Below are 12944 nucleotides of genomic sequence, written 5' to 3'. Positions count from 1 at the left end.
CTGCTTCTAAATTGGGTCTATGTTCTGGTTGTATGTTTGGGTCTATGCTCTGGTTCTATGTGTTGGTTCTAAGGTGGAACCGACCTATCCATCCCTGGTTCTTGTCATCGGAGACGCTCCACAGCAGCTCTCTGTGTGCAGAGCTGATGTCCGGCTGGACCCTGCGAACAAGCTCGTTCCACACGTCCTGGGTCACCGCTGGCTCCGCCCCCTCATCACGCCGCTCCTGCAGCACAGCGAATGCTCGCACCATCTTGTGCCTTTTGGACCTCACCAACGTCCGTACCTCCTCCTGTGGGCATTGGACAGAGGAAGGCACTGACTCAGTTCAATGCCCACAGGAGGAGGTACTGGGCTGCGTTCAAATGGTCAAAAACACACTCCTAGCCACTTTTCCTTCACCTGGATGGAAAACGTCATGAGGTCAAGGAAAGATGTGAAGGAGAATTCATAAGGACTAAGGAAAAGACGACCGCGTTGCAAAGAGAATCCCACCCCACTGACGGTACACTACGGAATTCTACCTTTTCACATCATGTTACTGTATTTGTTTGGTTGCTTCCTTTGTTTTAGGTTGTGCATAGCTTTTTTTGTGTATGCAAGTACATCGAGTTACACAAACCGTAGTCAAATTCCTTGTATGTACAGTATGTGCACATACTTGGCCAATAAAGCCGATTCTGATTCTGATGTATTTCTCAAAACGCCACTGAGGAATACAGCTACATGCCAGTCAGGCATGTACAAATGACGCTGATTTCAATGGTGAAATCAGTTTCCTGCTCGGTTGCTGAGAAAATTTTGTTTTTTCTGCGTTAGCAACATGGTTAGCAAGCACAACAAGCCTTAGCACGTAATGTTGATCGTTTGTTTTCATGAACGGCCGAATGATGCCTCGCTTTGCTGCTGTAAGGAATGTGGGACGCCATTATCGTCTTTCCTTATGCATTGAAGCTCCTTTCCTTAGTGTTTAGAGAATTCTAACAGGTCTTATCATGGCTGGTACTTCGATACCTCTGGGTTATTTCACTCAGAAATCTTCAGAAGAAAAAAGACTATAGACCCCTTATACGCCTACGTCACAATGACAACAAGCAGCGTCAGATGCGCAAGACGGAGGCAGAAAGACAGACTCCGCGCAGCCCTGTCAAGTAGTTTTCCAGTGCCTGTGAAACTATTCCAGCAAGACATGTCTTCGTGTTGTGCAGTGCGATGCCAGAATTGGAAAGCTATTGTAGCAGAGTATTCGGGTCCGCCTATTCACACTTGGTTAATAAAATAATAAACGATAGAGCCAGGCTGTAACGTTATACAAGCTTCTCCCCACATATCCTGTTCTACGCAACTCGAGGGAACATACACAGCCTCGCACACACGCAATATAACACAACACAACACTGAACAGTCTGTTACACTATCAACAAAGCAAGGACTAAAGTTTTACCGAATCCCGTCAACTCATACTGCTTTTAATGCTAACCGTAGGTGTCTTTGGTTGCAAGCCGAAAGAGGAAATCGTTAAAAATGCCCGACTTTGCAGTGCTCGCTCATTTCATATCAGGTAAACTGTAGTAGGCTGCTAGTAACAGCCACATCACTCGGTTAGTTAACAACCAAGTAACGCTAAATAATGTCATTATTGAGTTGAACTGATTGGAACGAGGACATCATTAAAAATGCCCGACTTTGTAGTGCTCATTTCATAATCAGGTAAGCTGCCTGAAGCTGTAGGCTGCTCAGCCACATCGCTCGGTTAGTTAACGACCAAGTAACGTTACATAATGTCATTATTGAGTTGTGTGCATTATCAACATAACAATATATCTTTGCAAGTTACAGAATAATTTATCTACGCTATCCCCAGTTATAAAGGAATGCACGATATGTATTGCCGGCCACTAGGCTTGGCCAATTGACAGCGCCAGTGCGTATGGGTCTGTAAGACATATCCCATTAAACAACGTTAATTTCGATGCATAACATTGCTTATCACTAGGCGATAAGCTGTGGTAGTAAGCCGAGAACTGCATTTTAAAACTAAAATATAACTGTGTGTTGCAGATGGGCATAGAGCAGTCCTGACAGCGGGGCTTTTACACAGTTCTCACTGTCTGTCAATGGTGGGCTGACGGCTTTTTGCCTACACGATGCGCGCGCAGTTCAATGTTGACAAGCTGTATAAGGGGTCTATATGAACACAGCCGTGGAGTTATTCTGCACTCTCTCAGGGAAGAAAGAGTAAATCTTCTTTGCTGAGCTTTCAGAACTTCTATGGCAATGTAAAATAAAACCAACAAAATGAAAGACTTTCATCACATAAGGCATTTTGTGAACACAGCTCTTAACTACTGGCTGGATTTTTGGTTGGTGGTCAACACGAAGTGATCAGCAGAAGCCAAAGTGCACATGCAGACAGTTACATAATGACACAAATGAGGCATATAATGAGGTTTTCAGTCTAACTTAAAAAATGTCAGGTCCTGACAGACAGTGTGAGATACCTTCAGTGACAGTGCGAGATACTTTCAGTGACAGACAGTATTCTGAGATACCTTCAGGTACTTTTTGTAGTTGTTGTAGACGACGGCCAAGAAGACGGACATGAAGATGTAGGTGTTGATAAGGATGTACACGTTGAAGAAGAGTGCAAAGAAATTGCTGGCATTGTACGCTGGCATCCTGTGGACCACAACCAGAAGCACTTCACTAAGGAACAAACATCCAGGAATAGACTATGTGCACGCAACACTTCCCTATTTGACTTCAAGTCCTATAGTAAATCTATATAGTAAATCTATAGTAAATCTATATAGTAAATCTATAGTAAATCTATAGTAAATCTATATAGTAAGTATATAGTAAATCTATAGTAAATCTATATAGTAAATCTATAGTAAATCTATAGTAAATCTATAGTAAATCTATATAGTAAATCTATAGTAAATCTATAGTAAATCTATAGTAAATCTATATAGTACATCTATAGTAAATCTATAGTAAATCTATATAGTAAATCTATAGTAAATCAAGTCATATCGTTGCTAAAAACCTGCCTAAACATTATTTGTTGTCTATGCCAGCGATGCTCACAAGTCATTTTTTGCAAGTCCAAGTCAAGTCTCAAGTCTCTATGGCTGAGCGTCCCATCATCTGCTGCATGCCATCCGGTCTGCTTAGAACACTGCAGCTAAAACTAAGGAATTCAAAGCATGTACTGTATTATCCTCACTCCTTATCTATTTGGATACAGCAGCTGCAATGATTAGAGATGACATTAGTAGATATTTCCTTCATGTTAATGCACCAAAAAAATTCAAGATAAAATAAAGAAAAATAAAGATTGTTCACAAGTCCCAACCCTTTAAGTCCAAGTCAAGTCTCAAGTCTTTGAGGATGAGTCTCAAGTCAAGTCTCAAGTCACTGTGTGTGTGACCTAATGCGACTCAAGTCCAAGTGTCAAGTCCAAGTCCCCATCTCTGGTCTATGCTATTCCAATTTGTGTGTTGAGGGTTAATTACGTTATGCCATGAGCTCAAAAAGTCTTAAAGATCGTCAATGTAACGTCAATGAAGATCTCTGAAATTAGACTTAAAGACGGTCAGTGCTGCCCCTGCTGGCCTGCGATCAGATCGTGAATGCAGGAGTACGGGCATGACTTCTGAATGACAGTCAAGTTTCAATCTTGATAAAAAATATTGTGCACACTCCTGCATTTGCAGGACTAGTCTTGGGATCTGATCCTAGGCCAGCAGGAGCAGCGCTGAGGAGACTATCTGGACAAACTGTGAATGCCGTTTACATCAATACCAAGCCCAGAAGACGACATAAGAAACTCACATGACGTCAGGACTGTTGGCCGTGGTGACGAGGACGTACAGGTCGAAGACGATATCCAGGTAGTCTGTGAAGTAGGGGCTTCCATTGAGGGTTTTCAGCTCTCTGAACCACAGACAGACCAGTTTTACTTTACACTACAGGGACTTTAATAGTCTAGTTTACATTCAATTCACATTAATAATCTGGTATAACAGGGACAGTAATAACCCGTTTTAGAAGGATAGTTCAGATTGGGGTTGTATGAGGTACTTGGAGTGGAATCCACTTGTAGTGATCAACTGCTTGCTTGATCCTGAATCATTCCTATACACATGCTGTTTAAATAATTTGCTTATAGTGATCAATACTCTGCTTATGGTGATCATTTTGGGCCTTGTCACACGTGAGAACAATGGAGAACAATGGATTTTTTTTTTAACTACAGTATTATTTTTTATTTATAAAGTGCCAAAAATGAGCCAATGAGATACAGCAGCAATACGTTGTGCATGGCTGTCTGTATATGGAGAGATCGCGGCATGTCTGTCTGTCTGTCTGTGTGTGTGTGTGGAGACATGGCAGCGTCTGTCTATGCGAGACCGCTGTTTGAAACAGCTGGAGGCCTACAGTACCAGTAGGCTAACTTACTGTATGGATTTTTAAAGTCAATGACATTCAGTAAATAGCAAAGCTGTCAGTTTCATTACTTTATTGTATTCATCTATCTATCTATCTATCTATCTATCTATCTATCTATCTATCTATCTGTCTGTCTGTCTGTCTGTCTGTCTGTCTGTCTGTCTGTCTATCCATCTATCTATCCATCTATCTAGCTATCTATCAATTTGGCAATGTGGGCTCTGCTCTCTCTCTGTTCTGTTTACATTTTTGTGCCGGCCACAGCTGTGCCGTTTTACGTGCAGATTTTTAAATTAGGGCAGATTAATTGCCCTAAGGCTGATTGCCCTAAGGCTGAGGCTATAGTTCAGTGATCATGTCATCAGTGATGTCGTCAGTGATCATGTCATCAGTGATGGCCCAAGTTACATTACCTACAGGAGTTATGATTATGAGATATCACTGATCAATCGATAATTTCAGAGGTGGTGCCCTATTGCTAGTGCTAAATTGTCATATTCTGACCAAAATGTAACCATACGGAGATTATTGAGTGATCAGTGATATCTCATAATCATAAGTCACAAAATGTCACTACACGTTAAATTACCTACAGTAGATGGCCCATGTTTCATTACCTACAGTAGATGGCTGCCCATGTTACATTACCTACAGTAGATGGCTGCTCATGTTACATTACCTACAGTAGATGGCCCATGTTACATTACCTACAGTAGATGGCTGCCCATGTTACATTACCTACAGTAGATGGCTGCCCATGTTACATTACCTACAGTAGATGGCTGCTCATGTTACATTACCTACAGTAGATGGCTGCTCATGTTGCATTACCTACAGTAGATGGCTGCTCATGTTACATTACCTACAGTAGATGGCCCATGTTACATTACCTACAGTAGATGGCTGCTCATGTTACATTACCTACAGTAGATGGCTGCTCATGTTACATTACCTACAGTAGATGGCTGCTCATGTTACATTACCTACAGTAGATGGCTGCTCATGTTACATTACCTACAGTAGATGGCTGCTCATGTTACATTACCTACAGTAGATGGCTGCTCATGTTACATTACCTACAGTAGATGGCTGCTCATGTTACATTACCTACAGTAGATGGCCCATGTTACATTACCTACAGTAGATGGCTGCTCATGTTACATTACCTACAGTAGTTTGCTGCTCATGTTACATTACCTACAGTAGTTTGCTGCTCATGTTACATTACCTACAGTAGATGGCTGCTCGCTCATGTTACAATACCTACAGTAGTTTGCTGCTCGCTCATGTTACATTACCTACAGTAGATGGCTGCCCATGTTAAATTACCTACAGTAGTTTGCTGCTCGTGTTACATTACCTACAGTAGATGGCTGCTCGCTCATGTTACATTACCTACAGTAGTTTGCTGCTCATGTTACATTACCTACAGTAGATGGCTGCTCGCTCATGTTACATTACCTACAGTAGTTTGCTGCTCGCTCATGTTACATTACCTACAGTAGATGGCTGCCCATGTTTCATTACCTACAGTAGATGGCTGCCCATGTTACATTACCTACAGTAGATGGCTGCCCATGTTACATTACCTACAGTAGTTTGCTGCTCATGTTACATTACCTACAGTAGATGGCTGCTCGCTCATGTTACATTACCTACAGTAGTTTGCTGCTCGCTCATGTTACATTACCTACAGTAGATGGCTGCCCATGTTACATTACCTACAGTAGATGGCTGCTCATGTTACATTACCTACAGTAGATGGCTGCCCATGTTACATTACCTACAGTAGATGGCTGCCCATGTTATATTACCTACAGTAGATGGCTGCTCATGTTACATTACCTACAGTAGATGGCTGCTCATGTTTCATTACCTACAGTAGATGGCTGCCCATGTTACATTACCTACAGTAGATGGCTGCTCATGTTACACTACCTACAGTAGATGGCTGCCCATGTTACATTACCTACAGTAGATGGCTGCCCATACTACATTACCTACAGTAGATGGCTGCCCATGTTACATTACCTACAGTAGATGGCTGCTCGCTCATGTTACATTACCTACAGTAGTTTGCTGCTCGCTCATGTTACATTACCTACAGTAGATGGCTGCCCATGTTACATTACCTACAGTAGATGGCTGCTCATGTTACATTACCTACAGTAGATGGCTGCTCATGTTACATTACCTACAGTAGATGGCTGCTCATGTTACATTACCTACAGTAGATGGCTGCCCATGTTACATTACCTACAGTAGATGGCTGCCCATACTACATTACCTACAGTAGATGGCTGCCCATGTTACATTACCTACAGTAGATGGCTGCCCATGTTTCATTACCTACAGTAGATGGCTGCCCATGTTACATTACCTACAGTAGATGGCTGCCCATGTTACATTACCTACAGTAGATGGCTGCTCGCTCATGTTACATTACCTACAGTAGTTTGCTGCTCGCTCATGTTACATTACCTACAGTAGATGGCTGCTCATGTTACATTACCTACAGTAGATGGCTGCCCATGTTACATTACCTACAGTAGATGGCTGCTCATGTTACATTACCTACAGTAGATGGCTGCTCATGTTACATTACCTACAGTAGATGGTCCATGTTACATTACCTACAGTAGATGGCTGCTCATGTTACATTACCTACAGTAGATGGCTGCTCGTGTTACATTACCTACAGTAGATGGCTGCCCATGTTTCATTACCTACAGTAGGTGGCTGCCCATGTTACATTACCTACAGTAGATGGCTGCTCATGTTACATTACCTACAGTAGATGGCTGCTCATGTTACATTACCTACCGTAGATGGCTGCCCATGTTACATTACCTACAGTAGATGGCTGCTCATGTTACATTACCTACAGTAGATGGCTGCTCATGTTACATTACCTACAGTAGATGGCTGCTCATGTTAAATTACCTACAGTAGATGGCTGCTCATGTTACATTACCTACAGTAGATGGCTGCTCATGTTACATTACCTACAGTAGATGGCTGCCCATGTTTCATTACCTACAGTAGGTGGCTGCCCATGTTTCATTACCTACAGTAGGTGGCTGCCCATGTTACATTACCTAGAGTAGATGGCGGTCGGCACACGCCCAGTTTGGAGAAGCAGAGAGCAGCCATGCCAAAGAAGGAAAGCAATATTAACATTTTCAGCGCGTTACTGTCAGACAGCCCTTTCCTTTGGCACTACATCTTCTCAAGCGTAGAACTTCCGTATTCCTACGCATGCTGTGCATTGTATTACGCCACAGCAGCATGTTCCTGAATCAAACAGCGATCTGCAGTTGTTAATAGACCAAAATGTTTACAATAACGTCCGGGGATACGACGCCTGTGTCACGTACATACAAGTTAATGGAGTGGAGCAAACGGGGTGGGGAACAACTGAGATGAAGACAAAAACGCATGTTTGATGCTTTCATATCTCATTAATTAACAACACTTTCACTAACGTTAGTTTGGAAACCTAATTTAGCTGTTGGGCCACAGAATCAAAACAATTACAGCTTGAGTTCACCCAAAACTAGCAGCTAGTCTGACGGGCGGTGAGATGTCACTGTTGGGGAGATTTGGTTTATCAACACAGTAGATAAAATAATCAAATAGGTTCAAACGTTTTGTGCCCAAGGCACACCAAAAATCTCAAGGCACACCTGTATTCATATTCATGCAAAATAGTCTGTAAATGCTTTTTATTTACTTAACTCATTGAGTGCCAGCCACTTTTGGAGAACGGACGCTCCCAGTGCCAGAGTTTCAGAGCGTTTTCAGTGATTTCTCGAGGCCCACAGAATATTGTGTGATATTACTATGTAAACACCGAACACGCACAAAGAACGATGAGACTCTCTTCTATCATCTGCAAAAAAAAGTTTATTGATACCATTTTCCGTTCTTTAGTTATGAGCCGGAGAAGATAGGCTGTTTTGAGCAAAAAGACAGGTTTCAAATTATAAGCTGAGATATTCAGCCTTTTGTGAAATGAAGCATTTCAAGCACATTCACTGACTCTAGCTAATATTTTCTGATGTAGTGACGTGGTGTAGTTGTGTGGTGCCTGCGTGCCCCACGCCCCTCTCCCCCCCTCAGCTGCAAACTCCTCCCCACACTAACACACAGCCTACACGCACCCAGTCTATTTTCGGAGCGCTTCGTTTTTGTGCGCCGGGCGGCTCCCAGCGCGACAAGGAAATGCCAAACCGGACTGCAGGGAAAGGTTTGGCCCTTCGGCGTCGGGTGCTGCCTTTCTGGCGGGTAATCGTGTGGAGAATCTATATGCAGACAGACAGACAGAGGCAGAGGAGCTCAGTTGTGGGCGCGGATTGACTGCGGTTCGCAGACAACGTCAGCTGCAGACAGAGCAATCTATATGGCTCTGGCTGCAGCATGCATCGGTTTCTCTTTGATCACGGCTTTTTCCTCCTGTTTTCCGGACCTTTCTGTAATCTGGAGAGCACTGTCACAACCTAATGAGTCCGTAAAATAGGTTATACACCTTCAATAGCTCCCATATTTGTACAGGAGATGCCTGAGGCTTTGATCCACGTCCCACCGTCAAAAAACGCAATTGACGAACATACTCGTCTTTGGCACTCAATGAGTTAACAAAATTATTCAAGAATTCATTTGAAACTTTGTAAAATTACTTCAAAGCAGCAACATACCATTTAATCAATTCAAATAGTTTTAAACAGAATATCAGAGCAATGTACATCACTGATGACATCACTGACTGATGACATCACTGATGAGATCACTCACTGATGACATCACAATTGCGCGAGTAACATCACTCGGAAGGCTGACTGACTCAGAAGAACAGTGAGCCAGATGACGGATGACGTCATCCGTGATGTCATCAGTAACACACCCCCACCCTAGATTCATGCCACACATGCCACACATTCATGCCTGAAAAGTGTTTTGGCAAACTTTGGAGGTGCATCTTGCATCTCTGGACAGACAGACACGCCGCATTCGAAGACTATTCAACTTAGAAGATCCCCGTCAAACATGTTTTAAGATGTATAATATAAAGACTATACTTTGATTCATAATTTGTGTGATATGGTTTTTCCACAAAAAAGGTGCACATAATGCGTGAAAGCTGGGAGAGCGCGAGATGAAAGAGACAGACACACATTATATTGTTTTTGTCTGTCGTGCATTAAAACTAAAGTAACTAGCCTTTTTTGAAAATGTAAGGAGTAGAAAGTACATATTATTTGTGTTAAAATGTAGGGAGTAAAATAAAAAAATCACACCCAGGTGCTGAAGTAAGCGGCTTCTGATTCTGATCACAGTTGCTCGAGTGACATCATTGATGACATCACAAGTGATTATTTAACACCGTCTGTAAGGTAATGTAACTGTTGCACTCTTGACTCTTGATAGAAAGTAACACACAACACAGAGGCTAGAGTAAAGTTTGAACGAGATCGCCAAGTTATTCACAGGGACAGCTGCTGCTAACCTCGTGTCACATGAACACGGCAAATAACACAACCACTTCCGTTTCTAGCCTTAAAAATAAAACCACGCAATGCAAAATAAACTTAAATAACTCATAGCCTTAACTAGGAGGAAGTACCTACATAAAATAGCTTACACATCAACAATACTGGTTGTGATGTTACGATCACATATGGAGTGAAACTAGTCTAAAGCATTACTCAAATTTATATTAAGGTTAACGTCACATTTAATTTTGAAAGCCCGCGGCGGAAGACATACTTTTACATTCTGGCTGACTTGATGGTGCTCATTGAGGAAACTGGAGAGGGAGACGAGAGAGCAGAGTGCTGTAACGTTAAGCACGGCTTTCCCCCCCTCACTCGTGCTGATTAACGGAGCTCTGCCAGAAACATCTCTAAGTGTACAGTTAGCGCAGCTTCTAGAGATTATTTTTATAACATATTATGATAGAAAATTTGTTAAAAATTGCCTTAAATATCAATGTAGAAAAGCCAATTGGCGATCACTCCCTTCAATTGTCAATATACGATTTGATCGCAAATCGCAGCAGACCCAAATCCAGACCCAAATCTCTGGGGAGTAACATCTCGTGCTCCTACACACAAAGTCTTTTATAGAAGCGGTTACACCGCTTAAAAAAAGAACTCAGTAAAGTACAGATACCTGAAAATCCTACTTAAGTACTGTAACAAAGTATTTGTACTTAGTTACTTCCCATCTGCAGAGTATTGGGTGGTCTATTATTGGGTGCGTGTGGTCTCAGCTCACCTCTTGCTGAACAACTTGAGGGCCATGAGAGAGAACATGAGCAGGCTGAACATGAAGAGCAGGAAGACCGAGAAGATCTGAGGCAGGGCGTTACGGATGCTCCGGAAGGCTCTGCGGAGCTGCATGCACACAAGCGCACGCACACGCACACGCACACACACACACACACACACACACACGCACACGCACACGCACACACACACAGACACACACATCACAATACAAAACATACCACTGTGCTCTACTTGACAAGATCTGGTGTCGGAGTACCATAACAGATGAAAACGTATTCGGAGACGGTGGACCTTGACACTATAAAACAGTCTGTAAAACTGTTTTATGTTATGGTATTATTTATGAGGTGAATGAATGATTTATGTGACACCATGCATTGCCTCATTGAGTAGTATTAGTCGATGAGCCAGACCAGATATGAGGCTCAACTGAGTGGGCAAAAGTTTACCTATGTTAAATTGTCAATATAAGTATAATATAATATAATATAATTATTATATGATAACCTTTCCACAGGTGCAGCTTTTCATATTTATTGGACATTTTCACCAATTATGGGCGCAAGGCACTATAGGCCTATCCACCTTATTTTTGAATGCGCCACTGTAACAAATAATTGTGGGTACAAGGTCCGGTTTAACTTGACTTATTGTTGCAGCTTGCCATTTCCTTTGTTATACTCGGCTGCAGACCCGAATTATAAACCGGAACCTGGAGTACGTTATAAAAGTTATAAATATAGTCACGTTATAAAGAACTAACCAACGCTGGGGGTCCGTATGGAAACAGTGTTACTCGAAATGGTTAAAAGTTAAATCAATTTGGTCATTGAGTGGCGTTTTACTGCCATGTAAAGTAACTACGGTATTACGCTAGCCGCTAGCATTAGCCACAGTAGCCGACTACCCACAATGCATTACGTTATCCCAGCACCCGAATGACACGGCTGTAGAGCAGAATGGCTCTGCTGTAAAATCCTCATAGATGGTTTTTTTGTCAAGTTAAAACCATAGACTGTAAAACAGTCTGTTACACCGGAAGCGGAAGAAGCACCCATCAGGCATCATGGCAGCTAGAAATAAGGTGGATAGGGTAAAAAAAATAACTAATAGATATCACCATTACGAATGGTGTGAACGAATAATGATTCTCTGAAGCGCTTTGAGCACTTGGAAAGGCGCTATATAAATCCAATCATTATTATTATTATTATTATGAAACTTCCCCAGTTGCACAGTTGATGCTTACATTAAAATGCATTGTATTACAACTTTGCTGGAATTTTATGTTTAAATATGCAAATGAGGCATTACCTAATTAAAAATGCCCTCATTTGTGTAATGTTCCAGAACAGAAATCTGAACATTGGATAATACCAGATTCATAATTCCCGTTTCATTTTGTTGACATATTCGAGTCAAAGGTTTTGTCGTTGGATGCCGCATGCTGGTATCGCAGCATGGGTATACTGTATTAGTCAATGCTTCACCTCTGGAGGCAATGAGCCTCTATAGACAGCGAAGATGGTTGGAAATATAACGTAGGTTTGGTTATGTTACATGCATTTTGCTTAGTATTTGTCCATTATTTAATTAAAAATATATTTATTAATTTAAGTTCCTAGTGTGGTCTCCATCATACACACCACCACCTCAGTCTGTCTGACTGATACTATAGTATCCACCAATTCACACATTTTTACCTGTACAGTCGCACAGCATCATACTGTAGATGTAGCCTTAATTATGTTCCTGATTTTCTCTTTAGAGCTACAACCATATACTGTATGCACTCAAATTAAAGCTTAGAATGTTGAGCAGTTTTTTTTATAGCCATGTTGTTTTTCAGCACATACTTAAAAATTGGGGATATTTACTAGACGTTTTTGTTTTCTTTGCCTTTCTTTGCAAAACATTGCAATAAAAGGCCATTCAAGCATATATGGAAGTATTGAATCATTAAAATAACCATTCCAATCAATTCCCCATGCTTGAGGGCGTCCGAGTAGTGTAGCGGAAGATTCCCTGGCTACCAACACGAGGGTCGCAGGTTCGCGCCCCCGTGTTACCTCCGGCTTGGTCTGGCGTCCAAACAGGCACGATTGGCAATTTCGGCACGTAAATAGACTCTGGGACAGCCGTAGCTTTTTTTTAGGCTTCCTGGACAGCGCGCATCTTCCGCCCGGCACTTCCAGCTCC

At 42.0% G+C, this 12944-nt stretch overlaps 1 protein-coding gene across 1 annotated transcript in view; it reads right to left on the bottom strand.

The window, feature by feature from the left end:
- The window catches only part of tpcn3 (two pore segment channel 3), a 120601-nt gene that overhangs the window by 71463 nt on the left and 36194 nt on the right, over positions 1-12944 (bottom strand). Inside the window, exons 6-9 of the mRNA XM_083634891.1 lie at positions 10732-10850; positions 3838-3939; positions 2553-2679; positions 85-292 (exon numbers count right to left, since the gene is read on the bottom strand). Of these exons, the coding sequence (XP_083491017.1) occupies positions 85-292; positions 2553-2679; positions 3838-3939; positions 10732-10850 (556 nt within the window). The remainder of the gene's footprint in view (positions 1-84; positions 293-2552; positions 2680-3837; positions 3940-10731; positions 10851-12944) is intronic.

The sequence above is a fragment of the Poromitra crassiceps genome (assembly GCF_964638095.1).
Source record: "Poromitra crassiceps genome assembly, chromosome: 4".
In the NCBI taxonomy this organism is placed as follows: domain Eukaryota; kingdom Metazoa; phylum Chordata; class Actinopteri; order Beryciformes; family Melamphaidae; genus Poromitra; species Poromitra crassiceps.
The sequence above is the reverse complement of the archived record's forward strand: the minus strand, read 5'-3'. Positions and strand labels throughout refer to the sequence as shown.